This window comes from Chlamydotis macqueenii, chromosome Z (assembly GCF_036417535.1).
Source record: "Chlamydotis macqueenii isolate bChlMac1 chromosome Z, bChlMac1.mat, whole genome shotgun sequence".
NCBI lineage: Eukaryota > Metazoa > Chordata > Aves > Otidiformes > Otididae > Chlamydotis > Chlamydotis macqueenii.
This window is the reverse complement of record NC_141593.1, coordinates 59,772,323-59,790,792: the sequence shown is the minus strand read 5'-3', so window position 1 is coordinate 59,790,792 and position 18,470 is coordinate 59,772,323. Positions and strand designations below refer to the sequence as shown.

The following is an 18,470-nucleotide window of genomic DNA, read 5'->3' as shown; positions in this document are numbered from 1 at the left end:
ACTGAAAAGCAAATACAGATAAAATGTTTCACAACTAAATATGACTATTTAGAAGAAAAACAGCTCCTCTCCGAAATCCCAGAAATCATGAAGAATTCCAAATAGTCTTCTAATGAAAAACCTTGAAAAATACCTACAGAATGGGATCAAATTTTGTGATTAGGTAAATGTAGCTGATAGAAGAAGGGCAAATATATGTGGCTGTATACTACTATTTTTTGCATATTTACTCTTTTTCCAGTTATGGGAAGACTCAACAGTGATTTGGAGGCATAACCTAGAACAACTTTATAGGCACTTATTAGCTGCATTGACATGGAGCTATCTACCTTTAGACAGCTATTTTTGCATGTTGCAGAAATAGTAATGGCAAAAGTTATGAAATAGTTCCTCTTTCTCAAGATTTATTGAACATCAAGGTAATGGTTAAGACAACTATTTGTTTTACATTACAGGAGAAACAGCCCTTATTCCACCTGCTTCTTAAAAAATACAATTGTGTTGGTTTTTTTTAGTGGTGGGGGGGCTATAGTGGCAGCTTCTTCAAGAACCTTCTAGAAGTTTGCCTTTTGTTTGGTGAACTCAGCTGGGCCTAGGGTAGACCCGCTGCTGGCCAGGGCCAAGCCAATTGGTGACAGAATGTTCCTTGGTAATGCCTCTGTGATGTGACTATTTAAGAAGTGAAGAATAACTAAATGAAAAAAAAAAAAGAGTGAAGATGTGAAGAAGTAGAAGCACAGGCAGAGAGGGGGAGGCGCAAGCCCTGTCGGCCTTGCAGCCCTCACCCTCTGGCCTCCTGTTGGGTGGTCATCTGGGCCTGACTCAGCCCAGCTGCAAGAAGTGGAGAGGAGATGAGAAGAGATCCTGAGAGGCATCTGCCTGAGCCAGTTGTGAAGAATTTCTTGTGAGAGGAACGCCTGCAGATGCCAAGGTCAGTGAAGAAGGAGGGGGAGCAGTGATGCTGCTCCTGGCAGAGATTCCCCTGCAGCCCGTGGTGCAGCCCATGGTGAGGCCGGCTGTGCCCCTGCAGCCCATGGAGGCCCACGGAGGAGCAGAGATCCACCTGCAGCCCGGGGAGGACCCCATGCCGGGGCAGGCGGATGCCTGAAGGAGGCTGTGGCCCATGGAGGGCCCGCGCTGGGGCAGCTGGTTCCTGAGGGACTGTAACCCTTGGAAAAGGACCCCACGCTGGAGCAGTCTGTGAAGGACTGTAGCCTGTGGGAGGGACCCCAGACTGGAGCAGGGGAGGAATGTGAGGAGTTCTTCCCCTGAGGAGGAAGGAGTGGTGTAAAACAATGTGTGATGACCTGACTATAACCCCCATTCCCTATTCCCTCCTATGCCGCTCACAGAGGCAGAAGGAGGTAGAGACAACTGAACATAAACTTAAGCCCAGGAAGAGAGAGGAGTAGGGGGAAGTTACATTGTTCTCTTTCTCATCATCCTGCTTTGATTTTAATAATAAATAAATTGTTTCCCCCAAGCTGAGTCTTTTTTGCCCATAACAGTAACTTCAGTAATCTCTCCCTGTCCTTATCTCAGACCTTGACCCTTTTTTTCTTATATTATCTCTCCTCTATTCCCTCAGAGAGTGGGTGGAGTGAGTGAGAGACTGCGTAGCTAGGTCCCAAGTGGGGCTATACTATGACAACAATCCAAATACTACAGTAGATAAGCAATGGTGTGCCTAATATCATTACCTTGATAATGTCAAGACTGAGGAGATTTTTCCACCTTGACTCTGGTAACAAGGAAAGAGTCACCAGCTGCTCTCCCAGTTGCTCAGGTGAGACATATTCTACCATTTCATCACACGTTTCTTCATCTCCCGACACATCTACATCTTTGAGGAACAGGTATCTTTTATGAATATACATACTTCATTTTTTTTTTTTAATTAAAAGATGGGTGCTAGTATAACATACAGCTGAAAAGCTACAGAAACAATCTTTATTAACCCTATTAGGTTTTCTCTATAATTCCTATGTAGTCTTGATCAAACACCACTATTTTCCCTTCCTTTTTGCAAAATACTACATGGTTGAAACCATGAATATGACAGAAAAGCTTAAAACAACAAAGAAACATAAACCATTAAAAGCTTTTCTAAGCATCTAAACAGAAACTTTACATTTGCTGACAACATAAAGTGAATTAAGCATTCAGTCAGAATCAGTTTACAGTATTAAAACATTCAAAGTTTTGGGATGAAATTCTGTCTCCCTGCTTTAAGTATCTAAAATAACAATGTGCTTAATATAGCACTCACCATCAAGCATATTCCTTGCTCTTTTATGCAGTCAATAGCTAGGTATATTTCTCCTCCAGGTGGAGATCTAAATGTAGGCACTGCTAAACCTGGGCAGACAAGATCTCCATCTAGAGGCCTTCAGAAGCACAACCATTTCTAGTTAAGGTATCAAAATGCAATTTAGGTCTTCTTTCACTAGGAATCTACCACAGGTACACAGACATGGCAGGTTACCTGAACCGAATTCTCTTGCCAACAAGACAATACACAGCAGTGAAACTACCATGGCATACAGGCAGACAAAAAAGTTGGAGGGACGTGAAAGAAAGAACAATCTGCCAAATAGCAATGTTAACTTCAAACTGGCCTCACAGATGTCAAAATGGAAGGTATTTACACAAGTCTGAGATTAAAGAAAGCCAGCAAGTAGCACAGATGTTTTTACTACCTACAAAATCTCCTTTAAGATGTATGTTATTCTTTATGTCCAAACTCAGAAATGTGACTAAACTTTAGTAAATATTAGGATCTGAGTAAGTATGTCAAAAATGGTACAAGCAATAGGAACAGTTCAGAGAAAGAATGCTAAGACACAACAAGTTCTCACTGGGGGAGCAAACCATCTTGTAGTTGAAATATAATACCAAACTGAAAATAAAATACTCTTTCATCTGAAGATTACCTTGCACAGGGCAGGTGCTGGGGCGTGTCACCATACAAGGTTCATAATCTGCCGGAAGGGGCCGTAAAGAGACAAGTGAATACAGAGAACGGTTTGACCTGAAAAAGCAAGACAGGCATTTTAAAAACAATTTTCAGGTGAATAGGAACAAGTATCTCAGACATAATTTTTACCGCAGTCTAACACTACTGCACTACAGCAATTCAACAGATTCTATTCAAGATTAGTTTACCTCATGTACCAGATAAACAAGAAATAAAATGTCATGATATACATAATCTGAAAGTCTGAAACACAAAAGTTATGCTGAAGTATTACTGCCAAGAATGTTTAATACACATGGCATTATGCAGTATGAGTACTTCAATCATTGCCAGTTACTGTATTTACTTGAAATTGCAAAATTGCTTATCTAAAAAGCTTGCTTTGTACTTAATATGTACAATACATTATGCAAATATAAATTATTCATCCTGCTTTCACAGAATTTCAGAGTAGTACTCTTGTAAATTTTCTCGGTATTTGAAATATGCACACAAGTCATTTGGGCAAACTATTTTTCCTGTCAATATAAACCAGGGCTAGGTAAAAACATTTGTCCTTATTCACAATGAAGCGTTTTTAGTTAAGCATAGAAATGACTAACAACTGAACACCCCTCAGGCAAAACTACAGGCAACAAATGTAACCTGTCAGTACTGCACCTAACCAGTCATTTGCAGAGGAAATTGAACTAAAACACATTTTACAACTGTGCTGATCTATCATTAAAAAAAAAAAAATATTTGCAACTTCCAAATTCTACTCAGAAGTCTCAGACAACATTGTATAACAGGACAAGGACAAAATCTTTTCTGAAAGTAACACTGTATGAGGACTGACATTTCAAAAGGAGTGAAAAAAAAAATAATAGAGTCAAAGAAAAACTTTAGGAATGGCATAACAGGAATTTTTTATAGGAACATTTAGAAAAAAAAGAGATAATATAATTATTAGAATAAATATCTTAACTGCAAGAGGTTAAGATTTACAAATCACAACAATGCAGAATAATTGTCTCAATTAGAACCAGAGAAGACAAAACTCTGGAGACGATACTTTGCAGAACAATTCTGTATTTGTGAAAAAGGTGATAAAAAGAATTCTTTCCCATCTGAAATTCTGTGTAGAAACAGATAGATTACCTACTCACCATAAATAAATTCCAAGATCATCCACATGTGTTGAAGCTAGAAAATCTCCTGTAGGAGACATAGTAAGGCTCACAGCTGCAGAGTCCACCAAAAAACAATCTATGAGGCTAAGGAGAGAAAAGATAACAGAGAAATTCTCAGCAAGATGACTTTGTTTATCTATGCATACCTGAATTATATGCAGAACTACTGCTAGATAACTTTTAAAAAACAGTATCAATTGATTCTTATTGAAAAGCTTTACATTATCAAAGAAATGAAAGACACAAGTAATGTTTCTGAAGTTTTACAATTAATGCTGCACTTTTTTAAAGGCATATCATTTTGGAAGGGAAAAATTATTAGAAAGAGGAAGTCCAAACAGTGTTAATTTCCCTCCCATTTATGCTGGAAAGAAGACAGTTACTGTCCATCCAGACCCATTTTAGACTAGTGTAATTCATCATGTAAGAATAAGTCAATTGTTTGATGAAACTCAATACACTTTTCATAGTAAAATGAAAAATTTACAGTATACAAAATTATTTACCAAACCATGTCAACAAAAGTAATCAATTCAAATGAAACCATTCAGTTTCAGGTATGACCAGAGCTGCACACTGCATAGCACTACCTTAAATTACTAAAAATCTATCTGATGTGCTGCTAAAAGAATGCACTGGCAAAACTCAAAGTTACTTTTCAGCCTGTTTTTTTCTGGGCTCCTAAACTTCTTGTGTGTGTATACTTGTGTACTTCTTGACCAAATTTCATTCTGAGGGAAGACTACTCACAGTGGATCATAAAAGTGTACTTTTGGCAGTTGCAAGCATGCACACATGAAAAATATAACTGAATTGAAGTCTTATTGAGTTGCTAAAATGAACGTGAGAACAGGCTTCTATTTATAAAATCAACGTGAGAACAGGCTTCTATTTATAAAATCAACTGGAGTATTGCATCCAAGTCTGGGGTCCCCAGCACAAGATAGACATGAAGTTAGAGCAGGTCCAGGAAAATGATCAGAGGGCTGGAACACCTTTCCTATGATGAAAGGCTGAAAGCTGGGGTTGTCAAGGCTGGAGAACAGAAGGCGCCAGGTAGACCTTCTTGTGGTCTTTCAATACTTATAGGGGTCTTATAAGAAAGACTGAGAGACACTTTTTAACAGGGCCTGTAGTGACAGGAAAACGGGCAACAGTATTGAACTGAAACGGGGTAAGTTTAGATTGGATATAAGACAGACATTTTTTATGATGAGAGTGATGAGACATGGAACAGGTTGCCAAGAGAAGTTGTGGACGGCCCATCCCTGGAAGTGTTCAAGGTCAGGCTGGACAGGGCTTTGAGCAACCTGGTCTAGTGAAAGATGTCCCTCTCCACAGCAGGGGGGTTGGAATTAGGTCTTTGAAGGTTGCTTCTATCTCAAGCCATTCTACGATTCTATGAACACTTCAGCATATCACAAAGCAATTCACCGCAGGCAATCTGTTGCCATTTACATTATAGTTCTGCTCACAGACAAAGAACAATTTCACACTCATTCACACTCATGCAAACTCCAGGTTTCATCACGAGATCTTCAGGACATTCTTATTCTGTATACCCAGAAAAAGGCACATATTGCTAGCATCGCAAAGAACTAAAATACTGCAAACTAATTTGTTACACTATGTACAACTTTGAACATCACATAGTACAGTTGGTGACCAATAATCAAGCCAGAAGGCTTTCTGCCACTTAACAGACAGCAACGGGATTATAACACATTTCTGCTGTATGTTTTTAAATGGACTCACCATCCAGAGGGAAGGTCCCATGTCTTAATGGTACAGTCCATTGATGAAGTTATTAGCCAACGACCATCAGGACTGAAAGTCTAAAATAAAACAGTCAATTCAATAGCACAACTGACAAGTCAGTCCCTACAGGAGGTAGAGGTTTTACAGACTTCAAGATTAGATTGGTCCCTAAAACCAGGATGACATGATATGGCCATAAACAAAAACTGACATCATCTTACTGAAAGCAAGAAAAGGACCAAAACAGAAGCTATTTGAGAATAGGTTTAAATATATGACACAGGACACATCTGGTTGTTAGTACAAACACTTTGGTCCTTGCTTTTATGTTAATGATGAAAACCACTCAGCATAAAACTGAAGAAATCAAATAAATACTAGCACTTAGAATTAAATCAGAAGCTAAAAACTATTTCAGTGAACACTACAAAGCACTATTACACAAGATGTAAAATAAAGAATTATCAGTGCATTGCATAATCTCAGATCTGTTTACATCTTTTATTTACCTGGCACATCTTTTTTATATATATATGTGTGTGTGTATACATGTGTGTGTGTGTATATATGTGTGTATATATATATATATTTATATAGTTGAGACTGTTGCACAATCTTGCTCCTCAAAATGGTTTTCATTATTCTTAATGCTTTATTTTGTTAAACCCAAAATTAGCTTTTTGCATAGTTATAGTAAAATACGAAAACACACCAAAATACATGATCATTCTAATACCACACATTTTAGTTTGAAAACTAACATGGCCAAAACTCCTGTAGAGATGAACCAGAACTTTACCATTCACAGGTGAACATAATACTCAGTGACTTAATATGCACAGAGAAATTCACCACGTTTAAACTTAATTAAGTATTTGTGTATGTCACCTGTTACAGAAAAGGAGCTAAAAATTACCATGTCATTAATGCGTCCATGGTGTCCTGAGAACGTCCTGACAATCTTCCTGGTTTCTATATCCAAAACACTAATACTGAAGTCATCAAAGGCAATTCCCAGAATACCACTGCCAAGAATCATTAGCACATATGATAGTGAATATTCAGACACAAAAAATAAAAACAATATCCTAACATTGCTCCAAAAATCTTTTATTCCAAGACAATCTCAGACAAACAGTATTATATTCCTTCAGTCTAATAAAATATCCTGTAGTCATTCATGGTTTGTAAACTAGTAGTCAGTTTATTTCAAAGCATCAGAAATTTAAAACTTTAATAGAATATTTGGTTGCCATGTTAGACTTATGTATTTACAGCAAATCAATAGGCACATGAAATGGCTTTAGTCTCTTACCTGTCTCTGTGAAGCAGAATTCCACTTGGAGAAGAAGAAAGCTCAGTGGAGTAAACTAGATCTTTAGTTTTGAATTTCCAAAATTTAATTAATCCTTCACTACCAGCTGTGATTATCAGCTGGTTTAATCCGTCCACTGCTACCCCCCTAATGGCCCCTTCATGTGCTGCAAACCAAGGGAAAAGAAAGCTGTATTTCAGAATTTCAACATAGCATAGAAATCCACAGAACGCAAAACAGCATTCTCTATGTCTTTGCCTAACTACACTAAATGATCAGTAAGCATGGGACAAACAATTCTAAAGCCACCTGACAAGACTCCTTGAATATTAATGTTTATTTGTCAGCGAAGAAACCAAACTGCTTTCAGGTAAGTACCTACAATACGATACAAAAGTTGTGAGTAATTGAAGCTGAATATTAGCTTTTATTTCTGCTTTCAGTTTGAGGGGCTTTTTTTGAATGTGAGATTTGACAGATTTTTTAATCACTTATGGAACGCCTCCGAGGGGCCCAACCACTCCAGACAAAATTTACGGCTTCTGGCACAAAGTCTGGGAGTCTAGGCTGCTTTACACTGCAGTGTAAAGAAAAGGCATAGCTCCTCTGCTTTTGGATCAATTTTAACTCTTAATCTACGCCTAGAGCTACTGGCCAGTAACCAAACTTACAAAATTCATCCCACTATCAAACAATGATATTATGAGGAAACTACTTCAGGTTTGCTACACTAGACGGCTTTTAGAAACTCAGAGATGTTCAAGGATTCATCAGGACTCTTTCCTTGTTGCTACAACAAAAAAGCTTCAGATCATGAAGGCCCTATTATAAATTGCAGACTTACAAAGCAATAGCAAACATACATGAGGATACACGTAATGAAATAAATATGTATGCGACATTAACAGGAAAAGTCTGAAGATTGTCACACTAAGTCCTAAGTTTGCAGCTGAGTAATTGAAAATAACAGCATATGCAAAGAACTGGACTTGCTTAGGATTTCAGTTTTCCATGCATGTAAAGTATTCCTTCATTTTTAAGCAGGGAGTACAAAACAGACGTGAAATTTTATCTCAGAGATAGAACCCTATAACAAGAATCAAGTACTGCAAATGTGATTATCTCAAAAAGAGCTGAGAGGATCTCATTTTAGTGCTAAGCACTTTGGTAACCGACAATTTTGCGTTAATTAAAACCCAACATATGCTAACATCAGAGCTACTAAAACTAGCAAGGATCCTGTCCTTCAGAGAAGGCTTCAAATTACTTCTGATTACAGTGCAAGATATGACAGTGTAGAGTAACCAGAAAAACTGAAAACATTCCCAAATACAACTCAGAAATTAAGTTAAACTTGCTAGACAACTGAACACCACGTCGTCCATGCTCTGTTAAGAGTCAGTATTTTTTTTTAAATAGTGTAGCAATTCATACCTCTTTCTTTGCCGTAATGCCCTCTGTGAATGCCAGATTGCATGTTATACACATCCACTCGTCCAGTTGACAGCCCAATTACAGCAAAGTTTCCACAGGAGGTAATGTCAACTGCCTTTTCAAGGGAGGGGAGGGGAAAGCACCCGTGAAAACAATTCTTTAAGTGTCCAGCTAATTAGCAAATTTGTTAGAAGGTATGTAACATATCAGGAATACAAAATACTATGGTTTTTATTAGACTTCTTCAAGGAAAAATGCACTGAACAAACAACAGATTACATCTCAAAAAAGTAGAGAGAGGAGCTCTTAAAATAAGCAAATAGTCAACAAGTAATAAACACGGCAGTGCATGCTCATAAAAGATAATGAAATACTGAATTAGTGATATCCATCGTAAGTCTTATCTACTAATATAAACACTGTAACCTAAACGACTAACCTATATAATCAAGACATCCACAAATTCTTTCCCTAAGATAACATCCAAGCATGCTGACAGCACGCTTCTTTCAATGCCCATATTGCCAGTGGCAGTAACAGCAAGAAACAAAGAAACAATAGTCTACATGTCTTTGGAAAGATACAGTCAAAAAAATCTAGCAGTTAAAAGCAAACCACTTCTTGTCTACCACTTCACTACTAAGCATAAGGTCATAAAAACAATTTACCACAACAGTAGTAGTATGAATGCCTAGCACATGAAGTATGCCACAGTAACTGCTTGTCTTGCAAGCTGGTAAGACTCAGTAAACATTTATATCTTTCACTGACTGTTTGACTTTCATTGTGTCCAGCTCCAGTTGTAAAGCATTTTAGAGAGAATATTCTGCCAGCAATTTGGAAATACATTTTTCCATATTGACAAAAACCAAAAGTATCTTCAGCAATTTGCATTCACAGAGCAAGTTTACCATCACAGGCATACAGTCAACTCTGTAACAGTATGACGGATTAGAAGTAAACACCAACCACCTATCTGAATCAGAAAATCAAATCTACACTTGGATGTTTAAGGAAAAAATGGATATGCAGCATTTTTCTTATGACCATATGCTTTACAAAACAGATACACTCAGCTGGCAGAAACCACTTTGCAAAACAACTAAAATATGTCTAGATAGTGCTTTTTCATTCTAAATATTGCATCTGTACAAACAGAAATCAAAATAGCATACGCTGTAATGCAGAAGAAACATTATACTGAATAAACTTACGGTTGCATATATATCAATAGGTTTGTGTTTGCTAAATTCTTCTGGCTTCAGTTTATGAGCTCCCATGGAAGTTTTCTGATAGTTCCACGTTGTACAGGTTATATACCCTTGATGGCAGGCAACAATACCATCCCAGTCACTCTGATGTGCCACTTCTGCAATGTAACACACATTCCTTTCAGAAACAACCATTCTAAAGTCAAATAAGCTTTTGTGATATCATAAGAAAGAGTACTTTGAAATAGCTTTAGGCAGAATAGTTCATATTTAGTGTTCTTGTGAGACAGTCAAAAGGTTACCATTCAGAAAATCCACCTGGCAAACTGTGGTGCATGTGCTAGTGTAACTACAACACTAATAAAGCCACAAGTACTTTTTTGGTATGTTATGTTTCATGACTTTGGGTATTTGAGCGTACGCAGTTTGAAAAGCATATTTAAACTTACATGGTTTAAACAGCTCAATCTGTACACATGTTTAGCTGAGCCTCTTAACTTTATTCAGCTGCTGAAGCAGCAGAAGCCACCAGATAAATAAATTAAAGCAGAGTTTAAGAGCTAAGTCTGCTTCACATAGCAAAAGACTTCTCTGCACTTGCAGGAAAATTGTTCCTCAAAAGCTCAGTACCCAAACTTTACAGCCACATATGATATGTGGGGATCCAAATAATAAGCAAGTTTGCTGGGTTTTTTTTCTCAAATTTATACATTTAAAAAAAAAACCTGAGAGCCTGAAATTGTGTACTTCCAGAACTTCAAAGAATAAAATACCTAGATACGAACTGGTTCACTTCACCAGACAAAGACAATACAGCTCCAAACACATTTAAGGTAGTTCTACTACCTTATATCCATCAGGCAGGTCTAATATTAACTTTAAAAGTGCACATACACAAACACACACACTTGCAACAATTATGTACAGATAGTCTGTATCATTTCAGTCTACAAATACAAATACCTTATGTAGTCAAACAGCTACATAAAACTGTAAATCCAAACCTTTCAACATATGAAACAATTAGCCATCCTCAGAAGACAAACAGCAGCTACACTTAAGACAAAACAGACTTCAAGTCTGAAAAGGTCATTAATTTAAAGAAACACGTTTTGATGAAGCAAAGACAACTGCAATTCTGCTTCAAAAAGTTAGGTTCACTATTTGCATACTGAATTGCAAATGAACAGAGTAATTTAAATTTGACTTTGAAAAGTGAGGAAAATAAAGGAACTGGGGAATCAAAATCAACCACTATAATTAAGATTTCCTCAGCTGACAGAGATCTTCAGCCATTCCAATAGCTGGTTGTCCAGTATGGAATAATATGTACACGTGAAGATTCTGGCTCCCGTGCTGGACATTTTAAAGGCAAGAGCCAGTTAAACATAAAGACGTTTGAAACAAAAGGCTCTTTTTTGAAGTAAAAGAAAACTTTAACAAGTAAAATGTCATTTCCAACTGTTACTCACAGAAGCTCAATAACCTCATCTTGATACAGCATGGGCTTTCAAAACAGTAGCGTCTTGAGGGTTAGAAGGTGAAATGAAGATATGATGAGCTCTCTTATGTATCTCAAAGACTTACTCACCCGAAGCAAAGACTGTAATTGGTGGAAGTGCCATCGTATCAAGCTTAAGACCTTTCTTTTTGGATTTCTTTTTGTTAATTGAACCTTAAAAATAGAAAAGAATAATGGTTTAAAAAGGATTGTTTACTAAATGTAGAATTCCTATTAAACTTAGAAAAATTTGGCTTACATTAACACAGCACTGCTGTTACCTAGGGTTTGAAGAGCTAAGAACATTAACAGAGTTCCTATCAAAATTCATGTACTACTTAACCCATTTTTTTCAGAATCTTGTGTTGACATCCTGAGGTAGAGGTCCCCCCAACACAGCTAAAATGATGGTCATATAGACATGACTATATAAAGTGATATAGAACACCCAGCCTCTTCAATAACCAAAGAGTCAGGAATTTCAAATTTATGCCAAAAGGATACATATAATCAATAAATCTATATCTGTCTATTCAAATCTATCCAAATACACATATATCAATATATAGATATTTAAAAATAAGAATTGTTTTAGTCTTTCTAACTTTCTAGCTCTCTGAACTGTGAAAGAAAGTGTCCTTTAACCATGGTATTGTGTGGAAGATACATTTTTTTAATTAAATTCTACATTAAAATAAAAGGAACTGAAGTTAAGAAATATGAATTAACTAATAATTTAGTGAATTGAATAGAAGAGAAATGGGGTAAAAAGTTATAATTATGCAGCTACTGCTTTACACATTTTTAATACAAAAATCATGCCCAGTGTTTCCCACAGTGAAACAGCATACACTGCCAGGCTACAGAAATTACTTTCCTTAAGCACAAACAAATCTGAGAGTACACTTTATATACATCACGAAGGACTAAGTTTGCAGAACAACTGAGGTGAATAGTTTTCACACAAGAGTTAAAGTGGAAAATAAGGCCTACCTACTGTTTTAGTTTCTGTTTACACAAATACTTTTCAGGGCTTTTTTCACCAATATTTGTACATTCACTTAAACACTTACCACGTCCTAAACTTTTATTGAACTTGTCATGCACTGTTGAAAAAGACTGCAATGTTCCATCTTGACCTGACAAAATATTAGTAGAGAGCAGTGAAGGGCAAAAGTCAACCGTTTGTTTACTCATAAGCTATCTGAGCAAGAAACACAGAAGATAAGCATTAAGAAACTTCAAACACCAAAGTATTTACCAAAAAATCTGGTAAAAGAAAGAAATACAGGTACACTGTAAGCAGAACTAATGGAGCCTAATTTCTACAGCCTGTATCTGCCTTCCCCCACACATTGTCAGAATGACAGCTCTTTTACGGACATCACCTCCTCTGTCCCCACCACAATATCTAGCTGTTCCCAGCTTTCTACGATTAAAACCTTACATAAACTATTACGTCTTTCAAATACCTCCATAATAATTCCGAAGCTTTTCCATGACCCTATATATTCCCTTACCAGCTATAATATTCCTTTCTTTATTCCTTGTCTAACCAACACATCCTGTGGCTGGTTAGGAACACTACGTAGGTCAGCCAGTAAGCTAACCCAAACAAAAGTTGTAAAGCTGAGTTGTCCATCTTTCCTGTAAACCAGGACTCTGATGAGACTTTGCTCCTCTACCCAGTGACCAACGTTTGCAGAACTGATAGGAACTGAATTTAATAGAGAGACAAAAGGCTCAAATCCGAATCTAGCAAACAGGTCCACTTTGTGGACGAGACATGAACAAGGCAGAACCAGAAACTGCAGAAAACGAAATTGCAGAAAGCATGTAAAATTAAAGGCACTGAGATGACAATGGAACAATTATAGTATTCAAGCAACCTTTACTTGCTATGATACAGAAGTAAGGCAGGATGTATACGCTGAGAACTGGGAGAAACGTCAAGGAGAATGAAAGCCAGTGACACTGCTGAAATTTTACAAAGTTAATTTGTGGAGATGCCTGTTCCAAGGAAACCAGGAACGCCTGTATCTAAGGATGCATTAGATCTCAAAGCTTGAGACCCTTTTCACTTTAGTGGTTGCCTCTGTGCCCTCTCCATATGTTTCAGTATAGTTAACAAAGCTAAAGCAAATGTGAGGATTTGTTAACCAATTCTCAATTGTACTGTGGTATATCTGATGTGAGCTGAATTACTGTTAAGTAGTTACTTGAATACAAGTTACTAGTTGGACAACGAGCAAGGAATTTTAGTACAGGTGGTTTTAGCACAGTGTATTGCTGTGCCATATAGATGCAACATTCATCAAAATGTAGTGCAATGTTTTCAAACGTTGCCCATGTAGATAATTTCATTATTTCAGAGTAATTAAAGATTAGAAGTCTCTATTATTCCATTACTGAAGTGCTCTGGCCCACAAAAGTCTGATCTAGTACTTAATTTCCTAAAGGGTCTATTTATAGATTTTAAAATATGCTAGTTTCTAAGGAAAGTTAGTCATTTATGTATTTTTACACTTTTAGATTAATATCTTGGTAACAAGCGACCTTCGGAATATATATTACAGACACAATTGAGCTATAACAAATTACAAAGACACTACAACCCACAGAGCTTGCTCAAACTAGTGGGAAAAGTGGAGTGGCCTCTCTAAGTTACTAAATGCATTATGCCACTTATTTTTCCCTATCACAACAGAATTTCCCTAGTTGTTACAGGTTTTCATTTTGACCAGCTGGTAGTTCCTTAGGAGATAATGAAACAATTTTTACTCATCAAACATATAAATACGAATGACAAAAACAGCTCTTAAGCTTTTCGGCTTGTAACTACCTTTCAGCCTACCTGCTGATACACATTTCTCTAGGAAAATCATGAAACAGTTTGATACGGTATTGAATGATACTGTCTACACTAATAATTTACTACGTTTCATAAATACACTACATAACACATGAAATGTAATCTACTATATTAGTAAAACAAAGACACTTAGCTCTCCATGTTTTCATTATGAAAGCAGGAAATCAGACTGAAGAATGAGAATTCATACCTGCACTAAGAATTTGCTCTCCATTTTGCCCATGGTATCTGATTTTTGTTGGTGGCGCACTATGTCCCATTCGGCTTCTCAATACACGTCCTATACCACCAGGTCCATCAAAAATCCACACCTGCCTCACGCAAAAAAGCACAAAAATGAAGCTGATAAAAACCACCCTGCCAATAATTACACCTCTTGGCAGGGGAACAGGCTTAGCTGGGAGCTGGTGCAGCAAGCTTCATACATTGGCTTTCATCCTTGATCCTAAAACTCTGGAAGTTCCCACCATGGCAGCTGATTGTTTCCCGCTGTTTATTCTGGCCCCCCACCAAAGGCTAATGGCATCAAGAGGACATGTAGCACAAGGGACTTTTATCAACAGCAATTGCTCATGACCCAGACCATTATAAAAACAGATCAAGATTTAAGATGGTGCACCAGGATATAAAGTGTGGTTCTGGAAAAGTGGATCCAAAGCTCTGTTCCTCAAGGCTATCATGAAGCAATAAAGGAAGCAATGACATCATGGTAGCAAATCCTTAAACCGCCCCACTACAGATCATGTGAGAGCCGGCAACTTCAGTAACTTGAATTTTGTTGTATATGTTTCATTTGAGAACTGCTACTTCAATCCAAAGTAAACATTTACACATTGGAGGACTACAAGAGAAAAAAAAGGTAACAGCAGATAGCAACAGCTATTGTAACTTACCCGTATAGCATTATCAGCACCATTAGTAATAAGCAGTGGCTCTCCAGGGACAAATGACATACCAGCTATTGCTGTGGAATGGGCATCTTGCATCTGACACATTACTTTCTTCTCTTCTAGATCCCACAAAGCAATGTGTCCAACGGGGCTACCAGCTGCCATAACTGGGTGTCCATCTACTCGAAAAAAAAGTTCAAAAGGCTTGCTTCTTGACATTCAGTTCATCCTTACTGACTTTTCACATCTTAAAATTGACTCAAGAAAAAGCAAAAGTCACAGGAAAAAGAAAATTCTCAAGCTGATTCTAAAAATAAGGCATGTTTTAACTGAAATATTCTAGTATTTCAAACAGAAAAAAAGTTCACTGATAATAAAACAGAATTTTTTTCATACCAGATCAGATAACAACAAATATATCTAGATCCAGCAGGCGATGCTAGAGGTTTTGCTTGAAAGAACAAGAGTGTGTGTTGTACCTGTACCATTTTCAAAAAATCTGTGCCTCAGATTCTCCCCCAATCTTATTAGCCTTCACACTTCAGTATGTAAAGGCTGCTATATGACCAGTCCTTTTTCTAAATCCTCTTATGTGTTTGGCTCAACAACTTGCAAAAATAAATTCCAGACATTGATTACATGCTTACTGAATCATTCCAAGAAATAATTAAAATTCAGTTCACAGAATTTCTAATTTTGTTCTATGTGCTCTATCCTGTTTAATGCTAAGGAGATACACACATCATACTACCTTCTAAAAACATAATACAAATATTCAAATAAGTTTTAAAACTTATCATACCAAGATAACCAAATCTCCTGCATAACAGGTAACTAATCTTTTTGCTCCAACAAAAGAAAAAGCCAGTTTCCAATTTGCAATTACATACATCATAGATGACAGGCCTAGGATCTTCTTTTTTGGTAAAGCCTCAGATATGGGAATTTGCCAAGTTCATTTTAATTTAAACAAAGAGCACTTTATTAAAAGACTAAAATAAGTACATGAGTTCAAAACAAACAGGTTATATTTACAGTAAAATTTCTAACTACAAAGACAGGAAAAGAGAGAGAATAGAGAATGCCCGAAAGCCACACATTCAAGCAGGCAATGGAAGTTATTTAGATTTATTAACATTTTGAGTTAAACAGCTGACACAAAAAGGCACTCTTTCTAGCTCTCACAAGTCTTTCCACAAGTCTCTTCAGTAGCATTTTTCCTCAACAGGGTCTGCATCAATCTATATTCTGTTAAACTTTGTAAGTTTGTCTACTCAAATGAGAGATTAGATTCAGTATCAACAGCTCTATGGGCAGGATCAAGAGTAAAATAACTAGCTTTAGAAATGAACACATGCTCATTAGGGGAAAAAAAAAAAAGCCAAAACGAACCACCAAAATAAACCCAAAACTGTGAACATAAAGTGTTCCCCAGTAACTCCTATTCAGTAGTCACCCAACCATTAACATTCTAATTTTGTTTTGGATGGGCGAAGACAGTACTGAGAAGTAGGTCTGGACACTAACTTACAATGTACTGATTATTCTGCAGTAACTCTAATAACTATGTAATCTGTTAGTTCTTGGTGCATTGTAAACACAAACTGTCTTATTTTTCTTTGAAAAAGAAGTACTGTATGTCACACTTCCAGTTCTGAGTCAGTACACAAGACTGATTATAAAAGAGCCAGTATGATGAAGATGTATTATCTTCCCTCACTTGTTAGTAACTTTTCTAGATTATCCGCAGTCTTTGAAAACTAAAACTCTCAGACAAAATTTTGATTCTGAAATGTTTTATCAAAACATATTTTACTACCTTCCACTTAGTTTTAGTGATTTTATACACATTTTCACTGAAAATGCTAAGACTTACCTGTACGAAAAGATATTGCTGTGATGGGACCCCAGTCTTGTTGAAATTTCATCAGAGTTTCATCAAACTTAATATTATGTACAATGATATGACCAGATACAAGACCAACTGCAACAACGTCCACTGCTGGAGCCTGCAAGAAAAATTGAACAGCAACTGAAATGAAAAAGGAAAAGCTTGCTGCTACACTACTAATACCAATACGTACGAGACAATGTATATAAGTCAATGAGAAATCATAAGAAATAAAGCATCTTGCACGATATCTTCTACCTATATTACTCTAATGCACCACCAAACATCTGATAAATCTAAACAAAAAATAAGAGATGCAACATGTTGCGCTCAGTCTCCATTGGATGAAACAAAGCTGTTATCAATACTACCAGTTAAATTATTTTTTGTGTCTACAAAAATACAATTACGAAATCTTTTCTTGAATCAGAAAAATTTTATTAACCTCCAAAGCAAAATAAATTTAGCAAAAAGCTACCAGTGTAACAGAAGTTACACGATGCTCATGGATCTTGCAAACAAACTGTTTCTGTGAACTCATTACATCGAGTGAATGAGACTAGAGATGTGATGAACACAAAACATCCCAGAAGCCAAATGCAACAGAACTAGGACTAGAGGAAGGGTAGATAATAAGACTTCAAGTCTGCCTCTCTTCAATGTCCAAATGCTCAAGGGAAGGTTATTAAAATTACCTGAGAGGATATAAGTCATCTTTATTGCTGTAATTTTAAAGAACAATATTTTGCCTGCTATTCTTGACCAGTTATGGAAGAAAATAAGATACCAAAAATACTAACTTGTTCAAGAGCTGTGACCGCTAAATGCCATCCTGGAAAAGCGTATAACAGTTTGCTGGAAAACAAATAAATAAAAAACATAAATCAATTAATCCTTGGAGATTTTCTAAAACAAAATGGATGCTTTATATGTACTTACACAGAAAAGTATGTCAGCTTTCCGTCTTTATAAATCAGTTAAAACAAAAAAAAAAAACCCCTGTGATACTCATAAGTAAACTTAAGAATAAAACTTATGGTTAATTTTTTATTGAAAAAGTTAGTGTCATGCATTAATACCACAAAAGTGACATAATTCCACAACATGAATAGGGAGGAAGACCCCCTTCTATGCCAGTTGGTCTCCATGCATTTCTGCTCTGAATGTACCTCTTCTGAATTCTTAACATCAACATAAAAAGCCAGTCTTGGTCCAAATTCTAATAAAAACAAATCCTTCATTTGTAGAGTAACTTCCCCAAATGAAGACACTAACATGTATTACAAGCACACTCCAACTTGTTTCTTTCAGAAATTACTATAGGCAAAATGTGAAGCAGGACTGTTCACTGACATGGCAGTCATGCAGTACTTACTACGAGTGAAATTAAGAAGACTATTTAAGAACAGATACGATCAAAAAAATCAGTCCATCACCACCAACACAGGC

General features: G+C 36.6%; 1 protein-coding gene across 1 annotated transcript in view; it reads right to left on the bottom strand.

Annotated features, from left to right (window-relative positions):
- Nucleotides 1–18,470, bottom strand: part of WDR36 (WD repeat domain 36) — a 30,948-nt gene that overhangs the window by 5,505 nt on the left and 6,973 nt on the right. Inside the window, exons 6-19 of the mRNA XM_086770769.1 lie at nucleotides 17,822–17,876; nucleotides 17,007–17,139; nucleotides 15,134–15,309; nucleotides 14,431–14,551; nucleotides 12,442–12,507; nucleotides 11,459–11,542; nucleotides 9,871–10,025; nucleotides 8,657–8,771; nucleotides 7,223–7,388; nucleotides 6,824–6,932; nucleotides 5,905–5,984; nucleotides 4,126–4,233; nucleotides 2,934–3,031; nucleotides 1,701–1,843 (exon numbers count right to left, since the gene is read on the bottom strand). Of these exons, the coding sequence (XP_086626895.1) occupies nucleotides 1,701–1,843; nucleotides 2,934–3,031; nucleotides 4,126–4,233; nucleotides 5,905–5,984; nucleotides 6,824–6,932; nucleotides 7,223–7,388; nucleotides 8,657–8,771; nucleotides 9,871–10,025; nucleotides 11,459–11,542; nucleotides 12,442–12,507; nucleotides 14,431–14,551; nucleotides 15,134–15,309; nucleotides 17,007–17,139; nucleotides 17,822–17,876 (1,609 nt within the window). The remainder of the gene's footprint in view (nucleotides 1–1,700; nucleotides 1,844–2,933; nucleotides 3,032–4,125; nucleotides 4,234–5,904; nucleotides 5,985–6,823; nucleotides 6,933–7,222; nucleotides 7,389–8,656; nucleotides 8,772–9,870; nucleotides 10,026–11,458; nucleotides 11,543–12,441; nucleotides 12,508–14,430; nucleotides 14,552–15,133; nucleotides 15,310–17,006; nucleotides 17,140–17,821; nucleotides 17,877–18,470) is intronic.